The 22,088-nt window shown below is 34.8% G+C and overlaps 2 protein-coding genes across 2 annotated transcripts; both read right to left on the bottom strand.

Moving 5' to 3' along the window:
• Nucleotides 1–921: 921 nt before the first annotated feature.
• Nucleotides 922–1,562, bottom strand: LOC125842434 (uncharacterized). Its single transcript, XM_049521729.1, has 2 exons — nt 1,439–1,562; nt 922–1,166 (listed from the first exon to the last, which is right to left on the bottom strand). The coding sequence occupies exons 1-2, from the start codon at nt 1,523–1,525 to the stop codon at nt 1,032–1,034; spliced, it is 222 nt and encodes a 73-aa protein (XP_049377686.1). The 5' UTR covers nt 1,526–1,562; the 3' UTR covers nt 922–1,031.
• Nucleotides 1,563–4,209: 2,647 nt separating this feature from the next.
• LOC125842433 (uncharacterized) lies at nt 4,210–15,297 on the bottom strand. Its single transcript, XM_049521728.1, has 5 exons — nt 15,111–15,297; nt 14,960–15,030; nt 14,769–14,893; nt 12,076–12,136; nt 4,210–4,589 (listed from the first exon to the last, which is right to left on the bottom strand). Exons 1-5 carry the CDS (start codon nt 15,187–15,189, stop codon nt 4,533–4,535), a joined length of 393 nt encoding a protein of 130 aa, XP_049377685.1. The 5' UTR covers nt 15,190–15,297; the 3' UTR covers nt 4,210–4,532.
• Nucleotides 15,298–22,088: the final 6,791 nt, after the last annotated feature.

Genomic DNA, 22,088 nt, shown 5'->3' with positions numbered 1-22,088 from the left:
CTTTTTTCATTGAATTTTTCCTAGTAAAATTTTAACGAGAGACATTATCTATGAACATTCAAGAGGGAATGTTATAAATTCATTAAATTAACGAATTGGCCATATTCTCAATACATGAACTACTTACATTCATGTATGTGTATTTCTTAGGTTCTATGAACCATTTTGAATAAAAATATATCTATTTATCATAAGACTTAATATAATGACCTTTAAAATGATTCTCAACTTATAAATAGAATTGTTCATTCATTATTATGATAAGAGACACTTAAAAATATAACAAATTCACTTAAAAATATTACAAATTCATTAAATTAATGAATTATCTATATTCTCAATACATAAACTACTTATATCCATGTATGTATATTCCTTAGATTTTATGAATCATTTGATTTCTTAGATTTTATGAACTATTTTAAATAAGAGTGTATATTTATTATGACATTTAATATATAATTTTTCAATTTATAAATAAAATTATTCTTTCATCATTATAAAAAAGACTTGAAGACATGAATAAAATGATCTCTACATTCTACTTCTCATATATTTGAAGTTACTCTTTTCATCTGATTGTGTCTCAACTTCAGTACAATATTTTTCAACTCTTCTCATTTTCGTTTTCTACAAACCCTTCACAAGGGAACATGCATCACAATAGAATTTCTTTCATAACTAAATATCAAAATATGATATAAAACAAATTTCCCAAATAAATGTCAAAATATATCATATTTTAAAACATGGAATTGATGGACAGTTGGTGATTGATCATAATAAGAATGGTTAGATGAGTTATGTAAAAACATAATGACTAGTCAATTTGTATCCATTAAAATATAAATTTAATATTTTAATTTTAATATTAAAACACATGACCTCAAACAATATTATCCACTAGAGGGGTACATTATATATTTTTAATATACCAAATCAAGAATTAAAAAAACCCATCGACGTAATGAGGAAAGGAATATGGAGTACCTAATAAAATATATATTATTAGACAACGTAAAAGAAACATATTAGAAAAATAAACTTGATTTATTAAGTTGTTTTTTGGTTTTCTCTGCTTCATCAGTAGCCTCAACCTCCATTTTAGCTTTCACCATATCAGCTTCTGTCAATTCCTCCTCACTTTTTGCTCTCATCTTCTTCCCCTACCAAAACAATAAGTAAACACACTTGAATTTTAAAAGTGTAACACCTTCTCAATACGTCTTCCACTGTATCAGTTAAACACTTCAACTTAAACTTAACAAATGATCATACAAACACCTTCAAAACTTCTATATGTTATATAGAAATACAACATAAATAAATTGAGGTAACACTGTCAAAATTAAGTATCCATGCATTCGGTAGGTTCGATTTTTTTAAATCTTTCAAGAAATTAAAAAGAAAAAAGTTAATTGTAAGAAATAGAAATTACCTGACCAACAAAGAATGCTATAATATAACTAAACCATTCTTGACAAGAGGTCTTGAAATATAGGCATCCTTTAGTTAAACTAGCCATTGTACTTCCTTTTCTTAGTCAAGTGCACACGTATGACATGCATATAGATAGCTTTTTTTTTCTTTTTCTTTTTTTTTTTCATTTAGCATATTCATGCATCCTGTCAAAAAATGAAAACAGGTGGCATGCTCCATAAGCTTCTACAAGTTGTCACGTTACACCATTACACCAAAGTCTGCCAAGTGTACCTACGTAGTAACATCTTTGACAAAGTGAAAATATATAAAAATGTTTTTTAATTTTATGGACTAAAATAGGAGTATTCGTAATTCAATTTGAATCAATTTTTGATTAATAGTTTCTAGCGAGTAAAGATCTGGGTTTTGAAGTTTGTTAAATATAAAATTACCTTTGTTAGATCATGGATTTTTCTTCGAAACTTTTCAACATAAATTAAGATTTAATCAAACCCTCTACTGGATATAACCAAAAAAATAAAAAGTTCTAGCAGGTTAGAGTTAACCCCTTTCTTGCCGTACTAATTGATCTAAATATTGAAGCAAAATGTGCACTCTGTTCGTATTGTTCTCGATAAAAAAAAAAATTGTCGTGAATTATTAATTCTATCTTTAAATTATTGACAACCTTAAAAGAAATTTTTACTTGACTAATTAAACTTTAATACATCAAATTTAAGGGTATTTTCAATATTTCTATCGACTTTTTATTAAGAGTTTCATGTTTTATAAGAGTTTGAGATCACTTGCTATGTGATGTAGATAAATCAGTGATGTATCTAAATTTAGTTAATCAAGTAGAGGAGTATATTTAGGGCCCGCTTGGCCATGTGATGTGGAATCATGATATGATATCATAATATGGAATCATGAGATGAAGTTTTTAATAGGTAGAATTTTTGTGTTATAAAAAACCGCACAGTAAAGTATTACAAAACTATATCTTCTCCACTTAATTAATTGTTTCATCTAACTTTAATTAATCAAACTTTAATTTAATTAAAAAAAAATTGAACATAAATTGTGGTGTACTAGTCTTCAATATAATCCTCTCACATAGTACGGACAATCTTATCATGTTGAACTTGCATTTCTCTATCATATGATCGAGAAGACAAACCAACATTGTTACTTTGAGTCATTTGTTGGTCAATATCATTTGCAACTATAATTTCATGCTCATAGACCATAAATATTTCATCACCCCTTTGGTATTATCGCAAATAATTATGTAACACTGCACAAGTTATGACAATTTTCACTTGTGTCAATATCATATTGGAATTATGTGCCTTGTTTCACGTGTGTGCAATTGCACATTTTCAGTGCATTAATTTCGTGCTAAAATCAAACATATTAGAAGTAGTAATTATCAAACATACATTACCAATTTTGTCATTTTTCATATTAAATTGCTTTAAACATTTTCATATGTAGCCGAAAGAGAATTTTTTTTATTATGAAAAAATAAAAAAGTATTACTCCCTCTGTTTGTATTTATATTCACCAAATTGAAAGCAATAATAAATTTTATGTTGGTGAGAATAATAAATTTTAAAAAGTAGTGATGTGATTATTAATTGAGTAAATTTTAGGTTTAGCAAACATAAAAATCATTGATATGCTATAGCTATAATTTGTATAATTGCGCTCCATAACAAACTTTATGTTTGTTATGACTATTAATTTGTATATATTTCGATATACATATACATAAAAAATACTCCCTCCGTCCCTTTTTAGTTGTCCACTTTAGAAATGACACACAGATTAAGGCAACAATGATTAGCACAGTGAAGTTACAATTTTACCCTTATGACAACTTTTCACTTCAAAATTACAACCACTTATTTGAATTCAAGTGAAATAAATTGGAGGGAAACAACATACACTTTTACAATTTTCAAGAAGTGTAAATAAGGGTATAATAGGAAAAAATCTGTTGTCCTTTCTTGATTTGTCAAAATGGACAATTAAATAGGAACAACTAAAAAAGGAAATATGGACAAGTAAATAGGGACGGAGGGAGTATGTATTTGGGTCTATTTGTATATTTCGGTATACAAATGGGTCCTACATTTGTATATTTCAATCTATTTGTACATTTTGGTATACAAATGGGTCCTGCATTTGTATATTTCGATATACAAATGGGTCATGCATTTGTATATTTCGGTATTCAAATGGGTCCTGCATTTGTATATTTCGATATACAAATGGGTCCTACATTTATATATTTCGATATACAAATGAGTCTTGCATTTATATATTTTGGTATACAAATGAGTCCTGCATTTATATATTTTGGTATACAAATGAGATGACAAAAAACATGAAATGTTTGCTGCAATATTACTAATAAAAAAAACTATGGCTATAACATTTAATTTGAATTAATAGTTTGTTATTTCATACAATTTTCCTTTATTAATTTTATTTACATATGAAATAAATATTTAGTAAATATAATGTAGGGTTGTTTTAACAAAATACAAACTTGTGTGTCGATTTTTGTATTTAAAAAATCTCAAATCATGATATGGAATTCCCATATCATGATTTTTGGAGAATATGGTATTCCATCTCATGAGATGGAATCAACGTGAAATCGCATGTCCAAACGTTGATTCCATCTCACGATCCCATATCGTGATATGGTATCGCATGATCAAATGCCTACTTAGGGTTGTCAATATATACTTTAAGGATGAAACTAATAATTAGTGTCAAGTTCAAAAGTGTTTTCAATATTAATGATTAAAATGATAGGCAGAAATTTGCAAAATTTTCAATGTTACATTTTCACTACAGAAACTTGTCCTTGAAAAAATATTTCAACCACGATAACCATCCATAGAAGAAGCTGTAGCTAGTTATAAAGTTAAAATAATATCACATGTGACTAAAAACAATACAAATCATGTAACCCTTTGATCTACAAAAGCCAACGGAACAATAAGGAAGATGCTTCGAGTTTTTGGGACAACACGACCTGTTTAAATGCGATCAAATTAACATGCCTGTGGTGCCATGTTAGTCCCTAAGCCGCATCAGGCCTTGCCTTTTCCGGCTTGGAGAGACTGAATCTTTTGTTGCAGCTTCAGAATCTGAAAATTGACACGTATATCAACAACAAAATGTATCAGGTTAACACATCCACCTCATAGAAATATTACAAAATGAATCAGGTTAACACATCCACCTCATAGAAATATTACTAGTTGACTGAACCGCACAAGGCACCAAATGATTTTAGCATGAAGCAAGATAAATCAACAAACTGATTTCTCCAACATTTGTATCAACTTGTCAGCATCCTGAGGGACTAGAGTTGGTATCTGAGTAACATGGCCACTCAATATATGCCTTGATATAAGTTGGAAAACAGTTATACAGTTCAGCTCCGTAAGGGACTAGAGTTGGTATCTTAGTAACAAGGCGACTTATTAAATGATCAGGAGATAATGAAGAAAATAACAAGAGGTCGAGGACTGAAAACATTGATAGCAAGTAAACGGAGTTCATTGGTGAGTCTGACAAGTATTAACAGATCTTTAATTGCTGCATACCAACAGTTAAAAGAAAGAAAAAGGGGGAACGAAGATATGGTGGAATGCATTAAATGGCCTCTTCAAAGAAAAACTAAGAAGAAAGCCAAATAGACTGAAACCACTTGAATCTGTCCTAACATACAGTGTCAACCACCTATTTTTCCCCGTGGGTAATGGGGAAAGGAGAATGATAGAAGAGTTTGACAAGTTTGATGAACTGAAAATCTAAAAAATGTTACTCCCTCCGTCCCATTTTATATAAGGTACTTTGACTCGGCACAGAGTTTAAGAAAGAAAGGAAGACTTTTAAAACTTGTGGTCCAAAATGAATGATAGAAATTTGTGTGGCTGTAAATTATTTCATTAAGGGTAAAATAGATATTTTATAGTTAGATTGTTACTTTATATAAAAATGTTGGGACTGACTAAAAAGGAAAGTGAGTCATATAAATTGGGACAGAGGGAGTACTTGACATACGCTCTCCAAGGAAGAAAAAAAAGAAGTCGTACACAATGATGTCAGTTCTAATCACTTTTTCTTCATTTTCCTGCTAAACCTGAGGTACTTTTAGGAATCACCACTTTTATTAGTGCCTGTTTGGATTGACTTATTTTAAGTATTTTTAAGTCTAAATAGCTTATAAGTACTTTTGGAATGTTCGGATAAATCAAAAAAGTGCTTTAAGCACTTGTTTTTAAGCCAAAAAGACAAAAATAAGCCAAAAACCATAAGTTAGAAGTCCTAACTTATGGTTTTTGGCTTATAAGTCAAAAGCAACAAGCCCTAAGATCCAACTGCCAACCAAACAGGATGACGAGCATTATAAACCTTATTTATACTAGAACTAGAGAGCTGCTAGGCCAATTCTAACTGCAGCAGCAGCACCCCCTCCCTAGGGATGTTCATGGTTATGGTTAAAAACACTAAACTGAACTGTAATTCGAACTATACCAATTAAAAACCTAATATTTGGTTTGGTTTGGTTTTTAATTTAAAAAACCGATACCATTTGGTTTTACTAAAAACAAATCGCAAAAATAATCAAACCGAACCAAAAAATTAGATATATCAATTTTATAATTATTTATATATTATTCATAAATAAAAATATTAATAGTTTGTTAATTTTAATTAACTTAAGTCTTTAAGTTTACTATTTGAAGCCAACACTCAAATTTTAGCCCAACTATTACAATCCTAAATCCAAGTCCATCAAAATCCATTACTTTAATCCTTACCTATCCTACCTCACATTAGATGGTCACACTTTCTCTTAATTGAATAAATTTGTTCATGTAATAATAACTGTAGTATTGCTTAGTCATGTGGATTGTTCATGTACTAGGTGTCTGTCTATCGAGATATGTATATCCTCAAAAAATTAATTACTTTCAAACTGAAAAAATCAGAAAAACTAAACCAAACTGTCAATAACTAGACTGATGATTATTTTTTCATTTGGTTTGGTTTGGCTTTAGAAATTTAAAAACCGACCAGATTGGTTTGGTTTTGATTTGAACCAATAACTGATCCAAATCGAACCATGAACACCCCTACCTAGGGTTGCGTATAGGTCGATTTGATTTGATTTGGTTTTGATGTTTATCGGTTTGACTTATTGGTTATCGGTTCGTAGAGATGCTAAACCGTTCTAGAACCATTAAGATGTTGGCTTATCGATTATTGGTTTATCGGTTACTGATTGTTATGGATTCGGTTATCGGTTTAACCGTTAAGATTGGACACCAAAAATATCATTGAAAATCACTTAGAAACAAGGTGACAAACCAAATGAACCATGCACAGGAGTTCATAAATTGCATCTTGCTCAAAAGCAAACACCTTTATATTGTAGAATAACCAAGAGTTTGAGACATTCAGAAATAAAAGTAGGAAAGTAAACTCTAAGTCAAGGACTTTATATACAAAATGATATAAATATAATTATTTATTTTACTATCGTGTTATTAATTAACCCGTTAAGAAAAAACCTAAAACCGTTTAGAAACAAAAACCCGATAACAAAAAAAATCAAAATCGTTATCAAAACCGCTAAACCAATAACCCATTATTGATAAATCAATAAATGGCACCTATGTACTTGCAGGTATCAATCATCTTAGCTTCCGGCACTTTGTTACACAAACATGAACTTTTTTTTGAACATTACAAACATAAACTTCTTACCTTTTAGATTGAGTGTATTTCCAATTTTACTGCAATAACATCGCTTTTATAAAATGAAATGATTAAGACTGATCAAATGCAATTCAATTCAACTGGTCAAACCTCTATATTCCCTGTTCGTATTAATGATTAGTATTATACACACTTACAAACAATATTTAATATGATCAAACAATACATAATATGAACAATCCTCAGACAGTATATGTTGCACGTGATAGTAGGTAGTTGCTTGATAAATGACTCAACCACTTATGTTTGAACTAGTAGAATGGGGACAACAGCAACAAAAAAAACAACAAAATTTTAATCATTTTTTTGAGACAGGTAATGTTGTAGTTCTCAGCATTAAGGATATGTTGGAGACCTCTGAAAATTGGACAACTATGTTTTATCATCGAAGCTTACCAACTTTTTACATGATGACCCAAATTCACGTTCGTTTTGTGGTTATAAATCAGGCCCGTGACATCATAAGTTGCTTAGAGTCGGGTGTAGGTGTCGATACGGGTACAAATCTAGAGGTTGGATCCACTATGACCTAACTTTTAAGATTCGGGCATACGGATCCATGTGTGGATTGTGGATACGGGTGCAAGAATTCGACTAAAAATACAGTTATAAAACCTAAATTATGAGATTTTATGTGGATAACTCAAGGAGAAAATAAGGATCAAGAGGAGAATCTTGGAAGGAGGTAAAAGGAAAAAAAGAGTAGCAATAGAAATTTCTATATATAAGGTATTTCATTTTCTTCAATTCCACCTTAGGTTTTGTTTTGATTACATAAATCATTGAATCTGTCCAAAATTTCTCCCTTGAATTTGGTGAGTATCCAAAACCGGTTGACCGATCAGGTACGGATCTCACACCCACACCCACGTCATGTCGACACGGGTGCGGCACCAAAAGTGAAGAGTCCGAGCAATGTAGGTGACATCTACTGTTTTCTTATGTATTTGTTTTTAAGCAAGGGTAGTGAGCACCTTGATTATTTTGTTTCCAGACACAGATAATCGACAACTCTGCAACAGATCTCAGCAGATGAGAAAAACTAGTATAGTATTTTGTATTTCTGCTACAATTTGAACCTGGACGTGTTCTGCACCTATTTAATCGAATTTTACGCCACATACTTGGGTGTCATTCTGTTGACTTTGATAGTTAGGTGTCATTCTACTGTTGCAGCCCCTAAGCATATAATCTATTACTAATAAAATAGAGAACACAAGACAAAAAAACATTCAACCATTGGTGGCCTCATACAAGTATATTACTACTCCCTAATAAAAGAAGTCCAATTTCCAACAACAGCCCCATACTCCCTCCTCGACGCGGTCCTATAGTATGTTGAACACCTGAAAACTATAGTACTAATGAACTGTCATGATTAGTTTAGGCGCCAAACGGACAAATTGATCACTATTAACATTAACAAGTTTGTGGTCCTCATACTAGTATTACTACTCCCTAATAAAACAAGTCCAAATTCCACCACCATCCCCATACTCTCCTCCTCGATGCGGTCCAATAGTATGTTGAATATCTACAGACTATAGTACTCATGAACTGTCATGATTCGTTAAGGCGCCAAACAGACATATTAATCACAATTAACATTAACGAGTTGATTATTACAGAACAACTAATGAACAACAAAATTGAATATTTCAGACACTATTCAAGAAATGACCAGTGCTATTTGCTTAGTTTGATTGGACATTGAAGCAGAAAGTAAAGAAAGAATTTTTTATCAGATCTCAAAGACAGCATGAGGTTTTCAGGGCGGAGCTACAAGTGTATTTATGGGTTTGGAAAACTCAGTCACTTTGGCTATAGAAATCTGATAATGATGAAACGGAAAAGGGCCCAAACCCCTCAACTATGCAAATTGGAACAAAATTACCCCTCTTCTACCTTTCGGGCCTAAAATGCCCTTGACGTCAACCTTTTGGCTCTATTTTGCTCCTCATCTTTAACAGCCTAAATAATAACCTCAATTAGCAAATTCATTTATGATATGTTGCTATCCTATTGGCTACCCTAATAATTAATTAAACTAATTAAAAAAGGGAAAAACGACGAATTTACCCCCAAACTTAAATAAATGGTACGTATATGCCCTCCGTTATACTTTGCGTTCACATAAGTCCCTGCCGTCCAATTATAGGTACACATATACCCCTCTCACTAACGGATCCCTAATTTTTTGACACGTGTCTTAATCCTATTGAACTACCCGTTTGACCCTTTTTTTTAACCCATAACCCAACTATCCGCCCCATAACCCAATACCCACCCAATTTTCTCTAAAAGGAATCCTAATTAAAACACCCAAATCTACGGCATCAACGTAAAAACAAGTGCCGGCTCTCCGCAACGTTTTCGGCCCTTTATAAAACAGAGTTTGCATCTTTTGGAAACACAGCCAAATAGCTTACAATTGCACATTTTCCGTCAAAACCAAAGAAAACCTCATTTTGTTGTTCTTGTGGTGAGAGAAACCCATACATAAATCATGTGTGGTGGTTCTATAATCTCCAATTACATAGACCCTAGCCGGACTTCTTGCCGGCTCACCGCCGAGTTGCTATGGGGTCGTTTCGATCTCAGTAAGAAGCAAAAAAATCCCAACAATTATCACTCTAAGCATTTGCGATCTGAAGTTGTTGACGACTTTGAGGCAGATTTTCAGGACTTCAAAGAGTTATCTGATGATGAGGATGTTGAAGTCGATGTCAAGCCATTTGCCTTCTCTGCTTCCAAACACTCAAAGAGTTCTCTTCTAGTTTTTTTTCTGGCTTGAATTGAGATTTTGTGTCTACTAGTGAAGTTATTGATGTATTATTTTGAATTTATTCAAGTGGACAAAATGGTTAACTTTGGAAATGAGGGATCCAAGATGCTATTTTACTTAATTAGCTAAAAAGAAAAGAAAATTAAACTAATAGGTCTGATTTGAGGGAGACGACAGATAGATGAAAAATTGACTACGAAATTATGACCAACACACGATAGATTCGACGAAGACAAGGTGAAATCGACCAACAAACTGAAATCGACGAAAGAACTAGGCTAGGTTGTGAGAAACAGGACCTTTAGATTTGGGTGTTTTAATTAGGATTCCTTTTAGAGGAAATTGGGTGGGTATTGGGTTATGGGGCGGATAGTTGGGTTATGGGTTAAAAAAGAGGGTCAAACGGGTAGTTCAATAGGTTTAAGACACGTGTAAGAAATTAGGGGTCCGTTAGTGAGAGGGGTATATGTGTACCAATAATTGGACGGCAAGGACTTATGTGGACGCAAAGTATAACGGAGGGCATATACGTACCATTTATTAAAGTTCGGGGGTAAATCTGTCCTTTTTCCCATTAAAAAAACCAAATACCCACCCAAAAGCCCCACCCATAACCCAGATCATTTAACCCAAATTCAAAACTATCAACTGTATAATCTTATTTCTCTGTTTTCCTATCTGTCTCTTTTCTCTCTGTTTTATTTTTCCTTTATCATAACCATGAATAATGGTAAAGAAAAATTGGTTGTAGAAGTGATGGCAGCACATAACTTGATGCCAAAAGATGGTGAAGGTTCTTCATTACCATTTGTAGAAATTGAGTTTGAGAATCAGAGACAAAGAACACAAGTAAAAATGAGAGGTTTAAACCCTGTATGGAATGAAAAACTTGTGTATCATGTGAACGATGTTGCTGATCTTCTTTATCGGAAGATTGAAGTGAATGTTTTCAACGAAAAAAGGTCGAATACAAGAAGAAATTTCTCGAGCTCGGATTTCTGGGTCAAGCATTGCTAAAGAAGGGGAAGAAGTGGCGCAGCTTTATACACTTGATAAAAGCAGTCTTTTTTTTCTCATATGGTGAGTTGAGTTTGAAGATTTATTTATCTACAAGATCTGGTGACAATGTTGAATTTGGGTTAGAATATTTGGTTAAAAGATGGGTTACAGCCTTACGGGTGGGGCTTTTGGGTGGGTATTTGATTTTTTTAATTAGCTTAATTAATTATTAGGGTAGCCAATAGGATAGCGACATGTCATAAATACATTTGCTAATTGAGGTTATTATTTAAGTTGTTAAAGATGAGGGGGGAAATAGAGCCAAAAGGTTGACGTCAAGGGCATTTTAGGCCCGAAAGGTAGAAGAGGGGTAATTTTGTACCAATTCACATAGTTGAAGGGTATTTTAGGCCCTTTTCCGATGATGAAATAATAGAGGCCAAGGACAGAAAAAACATTGATATCAAGTACATGGAGTTCATTGGTGGGCCAGACATGTACTAGCAGGTCTTAAATTGCTGCATACGAACAGTTAAAATAAACAAGGGGGAAGGATAATACGGTGGAATAGATTCAATGGCTGCTTGAAAGAAAAACTAAAAAGAAAGCGAAATAGACTGAGACCACCTGAATCTGTCCTAACATACAGTGTCAACCACCTATTTTTCCCCGTTGGCTTTGGGGAAAGGAGAATGATAGAAGAGTTTGACAAGTTAAATGAACTGAAAATCTAAAAAACGTTATTTGAATGTATGCTCTCCAAGGGAAAAAAATCCCTGTACACAAATGTCATTTCTAATTACATTTCTTCATTTTCCTGCTAAATCCAAGGTACTTTTAGAAAACACTACTTTGATTAGTTACCCACGTAAAGGTCCAGCTGCCAACAACCTGACAGATGTGCTCATACAACGAATAACATCTATCGCGATAAATTTCATCATCACCACAGTTTCGTTATATTTGTTGAAACACCAAATTAGTAGTCACATTAAAGGTTATTACTCTGGGAATAATGTGAAAAATAAGAAAATACATAAGTTGAGAAGTAAACCAACCGTTTCCTTTTTGCTGTTCTGCTTGTCTTCCAAGTCTTGAAGAGTACTATCTAATCGCTTTCTGTTGAATGACAGAAGAGAGGATATGTTAGATGATAAAAGTACGGTAACACGAACTAGTGAAGCAGCAAAGAAAATTCAGATGTTTTATAAAATACCGACGACCATCTTCTGCTTAAATCTAAAATTAAATTTACTAAATACACATAGCAAATTACTGATAGCACTGTACAGTTTTGAAGACAAATACAATTATGTGCATAAAGTCAAGATGAATTGTACTCTTTTGCTTTACTTTTGGTGTAAAGAAGCTATGCTGAGGACCATTAAACACTAGTTGGTATGAAAGGATCCTTGTGAAGCAGTAGTCCTAAGTTTGGTTGGATTTTGTAATTACTGATAGCACTGTTATGGTGCAATTTTAAATTTATATACATGTTACCAGTTACAAGAATATACACTAGCAAATTCACAATCTACAAAATCAGTCCTGGAAAAACAAACAAAAAACAGCCATGTTCAGCTCATGCCTTTTATCAGAAAAGTGAGTTTACAAGTCAGTTTATTCTTTGCTTTCTGAAATCTGTGCACTAAACTCTCGCGTGTGCCCTGGTACAAGTCTTGGACACAATTGCTTGTTAAAGTTGGGTTTGCCAAAGCACTAAAATCTAGGACATGGACATATAAAATAGATTTATGCTGTATAGCCATTAACGTCTTTCCTAAGCAAGAAATGTATCAATTTTCCACCTTTATAGAGGAAAGTCCTATTTTTGAAGTCAAACATTGGGCGGCGTGAGGACTATACCAATCGTCATAAGGCCTACGTTGGAGAATATCAGTTGATTTGTTTCCCTAAACATGATAATGAATCGGAGGATACTACATACATGATAAAAGCAAATAGTTTTTTTTCTTTTGCTAATGATAAAAGAAAATAGTAAACTAGTAATTGCTCAAGCAAAGAGCCCAGAGTTTGTTTCATTCTTCTTTCTGTGGGGCACCCATTACTATACAAGTAACACCAAAAGAGCTAATCTACAAGCTTCAAAAACCACCAGCAAAGCATGGACAAGATATTCTTAGACTGATTTGGTATAAGATCAAAACAGACGTGGACATGTGTTAGGAGTCACGTGTCTCCTTATCTGGAGATGCAACAAATAAGACACCAGATTTCCATCTTTTTCTTTGCTCACTAAATAGGCGTTCAAAAAATTGATTTTCTAAAGTAATAAGAGATTCTAAGTTGTGATAAATGGAACTTTCAACAAAGAAAATATCTGAGTGAAATTCTAGCAGGAACAAAGAGCTGCTGGCTACTGGAACTGTATAGTGAACAAAATAAGCACATAAAGTAGAATCCTCACTTTTTGTTTGTTTTACCTAAAGGCAACACAAACTTAACTGGAACTCTGTAACTATTTTCATCAATTAAATATACCGTCTACATAATAGATACCCAGGGTTCATATAGCCAACCAGCCCAACCCAATTGATTTAGGATTGAGCACCCTTGATTTGATTTATTAGGCCATCCAACTTGTGTACTGCTAACAACAACTACCAATAGGAAATATAACTAGTCATTACAGCAGCAATTTTTTATTATTTTCTTCTTCCTCTCCAGGTATATACTTTCACCCTTATCACTCCTTTTCCCCCCTTTTCAGTAAGGTAAATAAATTACAATTATTGGGGGGAAAGCTGAGTCCAGGAAATTTAACCAAAAGTAGAGAATCCACATCAAACATGATTTTCTACAAAAGACATACAGTCATCTATACAGACATAAAATCTCAAGGGTGCACCAAAAAGATTTCAAATACAAGAGGCTGTTCCTAGAATGTATAAATATTCCCTATCATTCAATTCATCAGCACTTCTAAAATATGGAATTTGAATTTGGTCCTTATAGCACATCAGTTTTATTCCATATATGTTACTATTTACTATTTCCGACACTTCGAGTATTGTATTATTTCATAGTAGTGATTGTTCCCTTTTTGGTATGCTTTGTTATGTTTTCTTTAGCATTTTTTCTTGGCTTCTCCACTCCCGTTGTTTCTTTTTTTCAAACTGCTTTGTAATGTTTTTACTTGAGCCGATGGTCTATCGAAAAGAACCTCTCTACCTTGTAAGGGTAAGGTCTATGTGTGCACTACCCTCACCATACCCCACTTGTGGAATTGCACTGGGTATGTTGTTGAAATGTTGGTTACTTTTAACCTATTTTTTTTAAAAAAAATTGTTCTTCTACTTCCAAAATTAAAAGAACTGATATGATATGCAAATTAGAGCAAGTACCAGTCATGTGTCACATCTGCCTAACAAATTCCATTGCTGCTATTTCCTTACTGGACCTTTGTCCAGCAGCAGGCTCCAACAATATAACAGCACATAAAACCAACATAGACAACTATTAACTAAAGCACAACGATTTAGATAAATAAGCAGCATATTTCTTCAAGATATCAGGGCCAAACCAATGAGGGTTATATGTTAGTATTATCAATAAATCGTTTAGCTTCGATAAAAGGATTTCCCATAGGCCCTTTTCCGTTCTTCTACTTTAGTATCTCAAAGTAACCTATTAATTCCAATGAACAACAATCTTATTATGTACTCTGCTCAAACAAGAAGAAACTACTAGAACATAACTAAAAAAACTTAAATAAAAATAAATAACATACAGTTCAGCTGAAATGTATTCAATTCGCTTTTTGACATTGGCATTAGCTTCTGCCATATCCTGCTTCACAAGCACTGGCCCTATCAACTTGTAAACATTGGCGTCTTCATTCAACAGATCCAATTCCTACATAACATAACCAACTCAATATAATGTATCTCAAGTATTGAAAAAATAATATAAGTTTCATACCTTTAGAACAAGCTCGTTTTCACCAAGTTGAATAGTATACTTCTTTCTGATTTGATGATTCTTTGATATATCTGATAGTAGATAACAAAATAAAATTATAAATACAACAACTAGGATCAAGTCAAGAGAAGAAAGGAAGGAAGATTTTTGCCTTTTTGAAGTTTGCTAAGATCGTTGGCTTTGTTCTCTAGGTCACGCTGCAATTCTCGGAGACCGGCGGACGAAGCCATTTTTTCTAACTATTAAGCTATTGCCTTGATTTTGCTATATGATGGCTGCAACCGGAGTTTTGGGAGTTGGGGGGTTTTTGTTCGGAGTTTTCCGGCGGGTTAGGGTATCAAAATTCATTACTCATTTTATATTTGTCTGTATTTGTTTTATTTTTTAAATGAAAAATAAAATAAAATTTCATCAAGAGAATATCTTTGTCAAATTTGTAAATTTGGTGAAAATTTAAAAAATGACTATCATTTGCACATAATTAGAGATCAATAATTTTAATTTGAGTATTAGTAGATTTGTCCGTGCTTCGCGTAATCATAATTTTTTTTTAAAAAAGTAATTAAAATAATTAATGTCAAATAAAAGATAATTCCTCTCTGTATTTGATGTTAAACTTTGAAGGCCATGAATTAGACATGAGATTATGAATATTAGTGTAAATTAAAATTACGTTATATTTTTTTAGCAATGGATGTAAACCATTATGGACTTTTTGATAGAGTATTTATTTTTTCCAACAAAAATTGTTAAGAGAAGTATAAAGAAAAAGGCAAAAAAATCTTTAAAAATTAAATATAAATTTTAGCCTAAGAAAAGTGACACTTCACTTCTCCATTGCTTGCAATTACGTAGACACTAGATATAAATATAGATCCCGGTAATTCAAAAATCCTAAATAAAACAAATTCTTGGCTTACTTCTTCATATTCATTAGCCTTTTGTAAGATGACTAGACACGTAGTGTCTGTGCCAGCACGAGCCCAATAGTAATAGTTGATACAGTAATAGTTGATTTAGTGGTATAGATACATAAAATGAGTGTAAAGGAGCAAAGATGGAATACAAAGAAAATGTGTATTAATAAGTGAATCTAGTAGCTGAAAAATGAAGCTATAGTGAAAATTTTAGGATTTGAGCTGCAAAAACTAATAGATCGAGCAAGAAAGGTGGTTTTTGAACATTGACAACTATCCCTCACTTTTGAAAAGAGGTGTGTTCACTCCCATCTTCTTTTGTGTCTCTCTTTCTGTGTATCTATCTTGTTGTTAAGATGGTAGTCGTTCGTGCCACTACATCTTTTAAATTCACTTCTGCAACAAAGATTAGTTCAGCTAGCATTCTGAAAAACAATTACTACAATCCTGAAAAGCTGCTAATGAATCAACAATAAGTTAACAAACAGATCACATAGAACTTTGTTTTACATTATCTCTATAACTCTACCGGTATAATTAAATCATGTCATTTTTATTTGGAACATAACAATTACACTCTAACTTACACAAAATCAACACCCACAATAAAAGACACTTCAAAGCTGAAAACTTCGAGTTAAGAAAAGAACTCCCCTAGTTACATTTTCCAAATTTGAAATCTTCATTTCATTAATCAACCAAACTCATGGGCATCCTCACCCACAGTCCAAGAAAACCTAGGCAGCAAAGGTCTGTCTGCTACCAAGAGTTGTACTCCATTAGGTGGTACCTAGATCTGAGGTTCCCTCATTGCAGTTTGATCCTGTGGTACTGGTGTTGGTGTAGCTGGGGCGGGTGCCTATTGCATACCCCAAAGCACACCCAAGAGTTGTGCAATAGTAGCCTGGAGATCTGGAGTCAGAATTGGTCCGGGTAGCGGCTGGGTTGGCCCCGACCCCACCGACGGAGCTGGTAAATGAGCTGCTGGAGTCTGTTACTGGCTCTAGATCCTCGTCTCTCTCTTGGGCTAGTGTTGGTGTTGGTTCCCGAGTCGGCATGGGAAGTTGACCCCTGCCTTGTGCCGTACCACCACGCATATGAGCAATCCTACAAAAAGAATGAAACAAGAGAGATTTCAAGGAACCAATAATAGACATGATGCACGATATGATACAAAATAGAGAAATTTCCTAAAGACACTCTATAGCCTCCCAAAGATAAAACACGGACATCATTGCGTCTATCTGTAGAACTCTACTAGGTGCAAGCTCTATACAAGTGAGACCAGTGAACCTAGGCTCTGATACCAACTTGTCACGATCCGATTTCTCGAGTCACGATGGCACCTCTTATACCCTACCAGTAGGTAAGCCAACTCGTAATCCAAAAGATCAAGTAATGAGCGTAAGGGTAGAAACTAGCGAAAATAATAATCTAAACAAAGGATAACAGGGCGAAAGCAAACCAAAATAAATATATACACAAATCCCTCTCTGAACCTAGAAGCCACTAGTACATAGTTGTCTGATAAAGAGTACAAGTCCCAAAAGTGGACCACAACAAAGCGTATCTCAAAAAGCAACAAGACTAGCTAAAACAAAATAAGTAGACAAGATAAACCTAAAACGTCAAGTGCTCACCCTCGTCTCCGAATCACAACTGCAAAAGAAGGCTGGAATTGATCATCACTGGTAACTGGTACTGGACCTACATCACAAAATAAATGCAAATTGTAGCATGAGTACCAAAATAATGGGTACTCATTAGGCATCAAAGGCCGACTGAGCAAAAAGGGTAAAAACAATAAGAAATGATAGAATCTAGACATAGAGGGTCAAAACGGATATGCCTAGAAAGCACACGAGCATACCAGAAATAAACTAAGTACAACTAAACTAAACCTAACTGGACCCCCATAAGCGCAGAAGGTACACTCGTGTGCAAGTTTAAATAAAACCTGAATGGACCCCATAAGCCCGATAGGTACTCAAAATAGCTAAGTCTACTAAGAAAGATAACACCGGTCTCTCAACCCAAAGTAACCAAGATAACCCATCAAACTCCACCCCAGCCAACAGTGCACTCCCAACCCAGCTAGAAAGAGTGACCCGGAGGACACCCAACCAGACAGTCCACTCTCAGCCCAGCTAGAAAGAGGGACCCAGGGGTGAGGTAGCTATCGCGAGTCGTCCTACTATACAGTCAGCTCCTAGCCCAACTAGAAAGAGTGCCCCGGGGACACCCAGCCAGCAACACACTCCTAGTTCGGCTAGAAAGAGAGGCCCGGGGGTGATCGCCGAAATCACTGAGTCCACCCAACCAACAATACGCTCCCAGCCCAGTTAGAAAGAACAACCCCGGGGGTGATGGTATCTTAAATAGGATCTAATCCAGCAATAGCCATCGTGGAACGTCATCCACTCCAGGAAATCACAGAAAAGGCTCCAAGCCTATACTATCTCAATCCCACGCCTCTAGTGATGCATTGAACCTCCAAGAACGTGTTGAAATCGCATAATTAGAGGGAGAAGATATAGAAGTGCAACAAGTAGTGATAACGCCTAATCTAAGGCTCAAACTATTAGACTAAAGTCTCCTACTCCAGTCTACAAGGAGCTAAGTCATCCGAACGACGTCGACAGAAGGTCAAGGCTATCCAGCCCATACAGGTAATAAGTCTAAAACAACACTAGCCTAACCTATACTAAGGACATCATGCTCACAGTTGATGATGGACAAAGATTACAAGCATACAATAACATTTAGCACATAAACATACAATTCTACTAACCCAACTAACGTGGTACTAAACTCGAAATATGACTAATCAATCCTAGCACAATGTATCTAATCAAATAAACTAAGAACTGGTACCCGCCCTAAATTCACTCTAATCCACATGCTTTTACACAATTAAGATCAATCTGATAGAAAAGAAGTCGTAGTCTACCTTTAAGCCATCTATGTGTGCTCCAAATCACTTTGCCGGAGCTTTTCCTTATCGAACAACCTTTGAATGCTATCACGCTATCAAATATAGGATCACAATGTTAGTAAGATTGTTTAGACAAAAAAATCACAATAAACAGAGACATGTCAATTTTGGAGTCAAAATGGGAATCGTGGGACCCATACTGTACTTTCCGGATTTGACTCCATCAAAAGACCCAAAACTTGTGCTTCAAAATGGAACACAATTTGGGGCACAAGACATATCAAAACCCAACATGCAAAAAAAACACATTTTAATCAATTTAAAAAAGAAAAAACAACTTGCAGCAACTAAAACTCATAATTTACAAAAATCGAAAGGTTTCCAACACTCCACGATGTAGCTTCAATAATTCACGACACGTGGAACTTCAAATCACCCAAAACTGAGCTAAAATGAGCAAGATATCACCAATTTTAAATAGCCAAAAACAAGAACTCGAAAATGGCTACAACAATCTGGTTTATCACGATTTTTGCCTCGAACGATGTGCACCCAAAAATTTCCAATCACTTTACAGCAAATCCACCATAATAACAAAGTTTTCATACTTTGAATCACCTTATTTGGCCAAGAAATGAGAGAGATAAGGGATTTTGAAGTTTTTAAAAAGTGCTAATTTTTCGGCTATAAATACACCAAATTTCAACATCTTTTCAGAAACTTAAAAACTCTGACGGGGTGTTCCGACCTTGTTCAGAGCCCCGTGCACGCAAACGAGATATGCAACCATACCAAATTTGATACACCAGACTCAGAGGCGTAGTCGAAATTTTCATACGAGGTAATCATGACAAAAAGTGGGTCCCACACCCAACTGTCATTTTAAGTCAAAAACCACAAAGGAGCTCAGAAAAAGTTCAGAATCCTCAGGACACGAACGAAGGATCAATATAGACCATGCTGACGAAATTCTCAAGCTAACCACGCTGACAAAAATTCTCATTCGAGCGCATTTGTAACACCTCGTATGCTAGAACTACCAAAGTGTAGATTTTTTTTCAAAAGTTGCAGGTGCAACCCACGGTTGCCACGCACGAACCGTAAGGTGACCCACGGTCTGTTCTAGTGGTACATGGATGGCCACCTGTAGCCCTCTCCAGAAGCAGTCCAGAAATCCAGCTAAGGGTCCACCCACGTGGGACCGTAGGTTAGGCCACGGTCTGTGGTCCAGGGTTGTGGGTCAGTGATGAGTTCGAGATTTGGACTCATTTAGGGCTTTATTCATATAGATTTAGTGTCCTCAAATGCTTATTTTGTGCCAATAACTGATGTAAAACCCTTGATTTCCAGGTATATGGATTGAGGAACAAAGCAAGAACACTAATTTGCAAAAGGGAACAGATCGAGCTGAAAGAATAAAGAAATGCAAGCCTGGTGATGCCAAGTACACTTGGCGAGCTGTCGAATGGCTACTTGACCACTTAAAGTTCCAGTGTGCCAAGCCCTGAAGAAAATAACCAAGTTGGCGAGAGAAAGGAGCAGTCGGCGGATCGCCAAATGGTTCCGTGATGCAGTGTTAGATCACCCAAAGTTACAGACCTTGAGGATGCTGAATGCCAAGGCAGAAGGGTGATGAAAGTGACCAATGGGCGGCACGCCGAGTGGTTCGGTGAGCCCGACTTACTTCACCGAGTGACTTTTCGCAGCACATTTTTGACAACTATAAATACATTTTTGAACATTTAGTTTAGGATCTTAGCTCATATATTTTTTGTTTTATTCAGTTTTGAGCTCTAGAGACAAGTTTTCTCTAGTTTTTTTCCTAAGTTTTGAAGAATTGAAGTTTTTCACTTTTGAAAAATTGGAATTGAGTCTTTGAGATTCTTCGAATTGGAGCATTATAAGGACGAATCTACTCTTACCCAGTAGATGGATAATCAATTTGGTAATGGTTTTTACCTTTTTATGATGTCTAGCTAAAACCCCAATTCTTGGGGTGTGATTATGTGATTATGGGTTGGTTTAGTTTATGAATATTGCTAATTGCTAGTTTAAATGCTTTTTAGAAGTGAGTTTAATCATTAATTATGGTTTAATTTAAGAATTGTAGTTCCAAATGCAGTTCTACCTTTGTGTTCTTGGCTTGCTCGAGAGAGAGGTTTCAGAACTAAGGTTTTTGATTGATGGTTTGTGGGTATTGGGTTGACCTGGGTTCAGCTCGATAGAGTGAATCCTAAACCCAATCCCACACATTCAGCTCGAGAGAGTGAATGGACTAAGGTGTGGGCTGTTCTTATTTTGCATGCTTGTTGATGCTCGAGAGATATCAACTTGATTCTGAGTAAATTGTTTGAGAGAAAGTTTACCTCCACTATAGCCTAGCTTACTCACTAATATCTAGCGATTTTCTAATAGTTGCAATTACCCATTTGTTTATATTAGCCTATAATCGAATCATATCCCAAGAACCCGTCTCATTATTGTTATTTCGTTTTGTTTGCCACTTTTGTGGTTGAAATTTAAAACCAAAACCCCCATTTGACATTCGTGTCACCCCTTTAATTTAATGATGTCTTTATTCGATAATGTCTATTCCTATGACTAATTTGATCATGTTCATACTTCCCAATTGACTCTTGAACACGTACCGCTCCTTGTGGGATTTGACCTCAACTCATTTAGTTGGGTTTTATACTGATTTACGATCATTGAACACCTAGAATTGGATGAGGTATTCTTGAAACGTCAAATCAAAATGGTGCAACTGTCGGGGAGTGGTGTTGTTTGAGATTCTTTTTGTGAAATTGAATTTCGTTCTTTTTAGTCATAGTTGAATCTACTTACTTTTAGTTTTGGTTTTTGTGTTGTTGTTTTAAAGCAGAGGAAATGAGTGTCAACGAAAGTAATGGTAGCCAAGTGGGCCACCAAGATGACATCAGAAACCTCAATGATGTCAATGAACTTAATGTAAATGATCCAAACCTAGTGGTGGAGTTGGTGCCATTTGCTTGCCTCCGGCTGAAGGGAACGTTGTGTTCCACATTACAAGCACCATGTTGTAGCTCTTGCAATTGGAAGGGTTGTTTGGTGGGTTGGCTCATGAGGATCCCCATGAGCATATAAGGAACTTTGTTGATGTTTGCGTGCTATTCTCCTTTAAGAACATATCTTAAGAGTTGGTCCGGTTGAGGTTGTTCCCATTTTCTTTAATGGGAGAAGCATGTAAGTGATTGGATTAATTGCTAAGAGATTCCATCACTTCGTGGGAAGAGCTGTC

This window comes from Solanum stenotomum, chromosome 10, assembly GCF_019186545.1.
Source record: "Solanum stenotomum isolate F172 chromosome 10, ASM1918654v1, whole genome shotgun sequence".
Taxonomy (NCBI): Eukaryota; Viridiplantae; Streptophyta; class Magnoliopsida; order Solanales; family Solanaceae; genus Solanum; species Solanum stenotomum.
This window is presented reverse-complemented; position numbering and strand designations above follow the sequence as displayed.

Coding starts and splice junctions, on each gene's coding strand:
- LOC125842434 (XM_049521729.1), bottom strand. CDS start 1,525: ATGGCTAGTTTAACTAAAGGATGCCTATATTTCAAGACCTCTTGTCAA. Junction 1,167..1,438: donor TAGCATTCTTTGTTGGTCAG/GTAATTTCTATT, acceptor TTGTTTTGGTAG/GGGAAGAAGATGAGAGCAAA.
- LOC125842433 (XM_049521728.1), bottom strand. CDS start 15,189: ATGGCTTCGTCCGCCGGTCTCCGAGAATTGCAGCGTGACCTAGAGAAC. Junction 14,894..14,959: donor AAAACGAGCTTGTTCTAAAG/GTATGAAACTTA, acceptor TATGTTATGTAG/GAATTGGATCTGTTGAATGA. Junction 12,137..14,768: donor GAATACATTTCAGCTGAACT/GTATGTTATTTA, acceptor GTCATTCAACAG/AAAGCGATTAGATAGTACTC.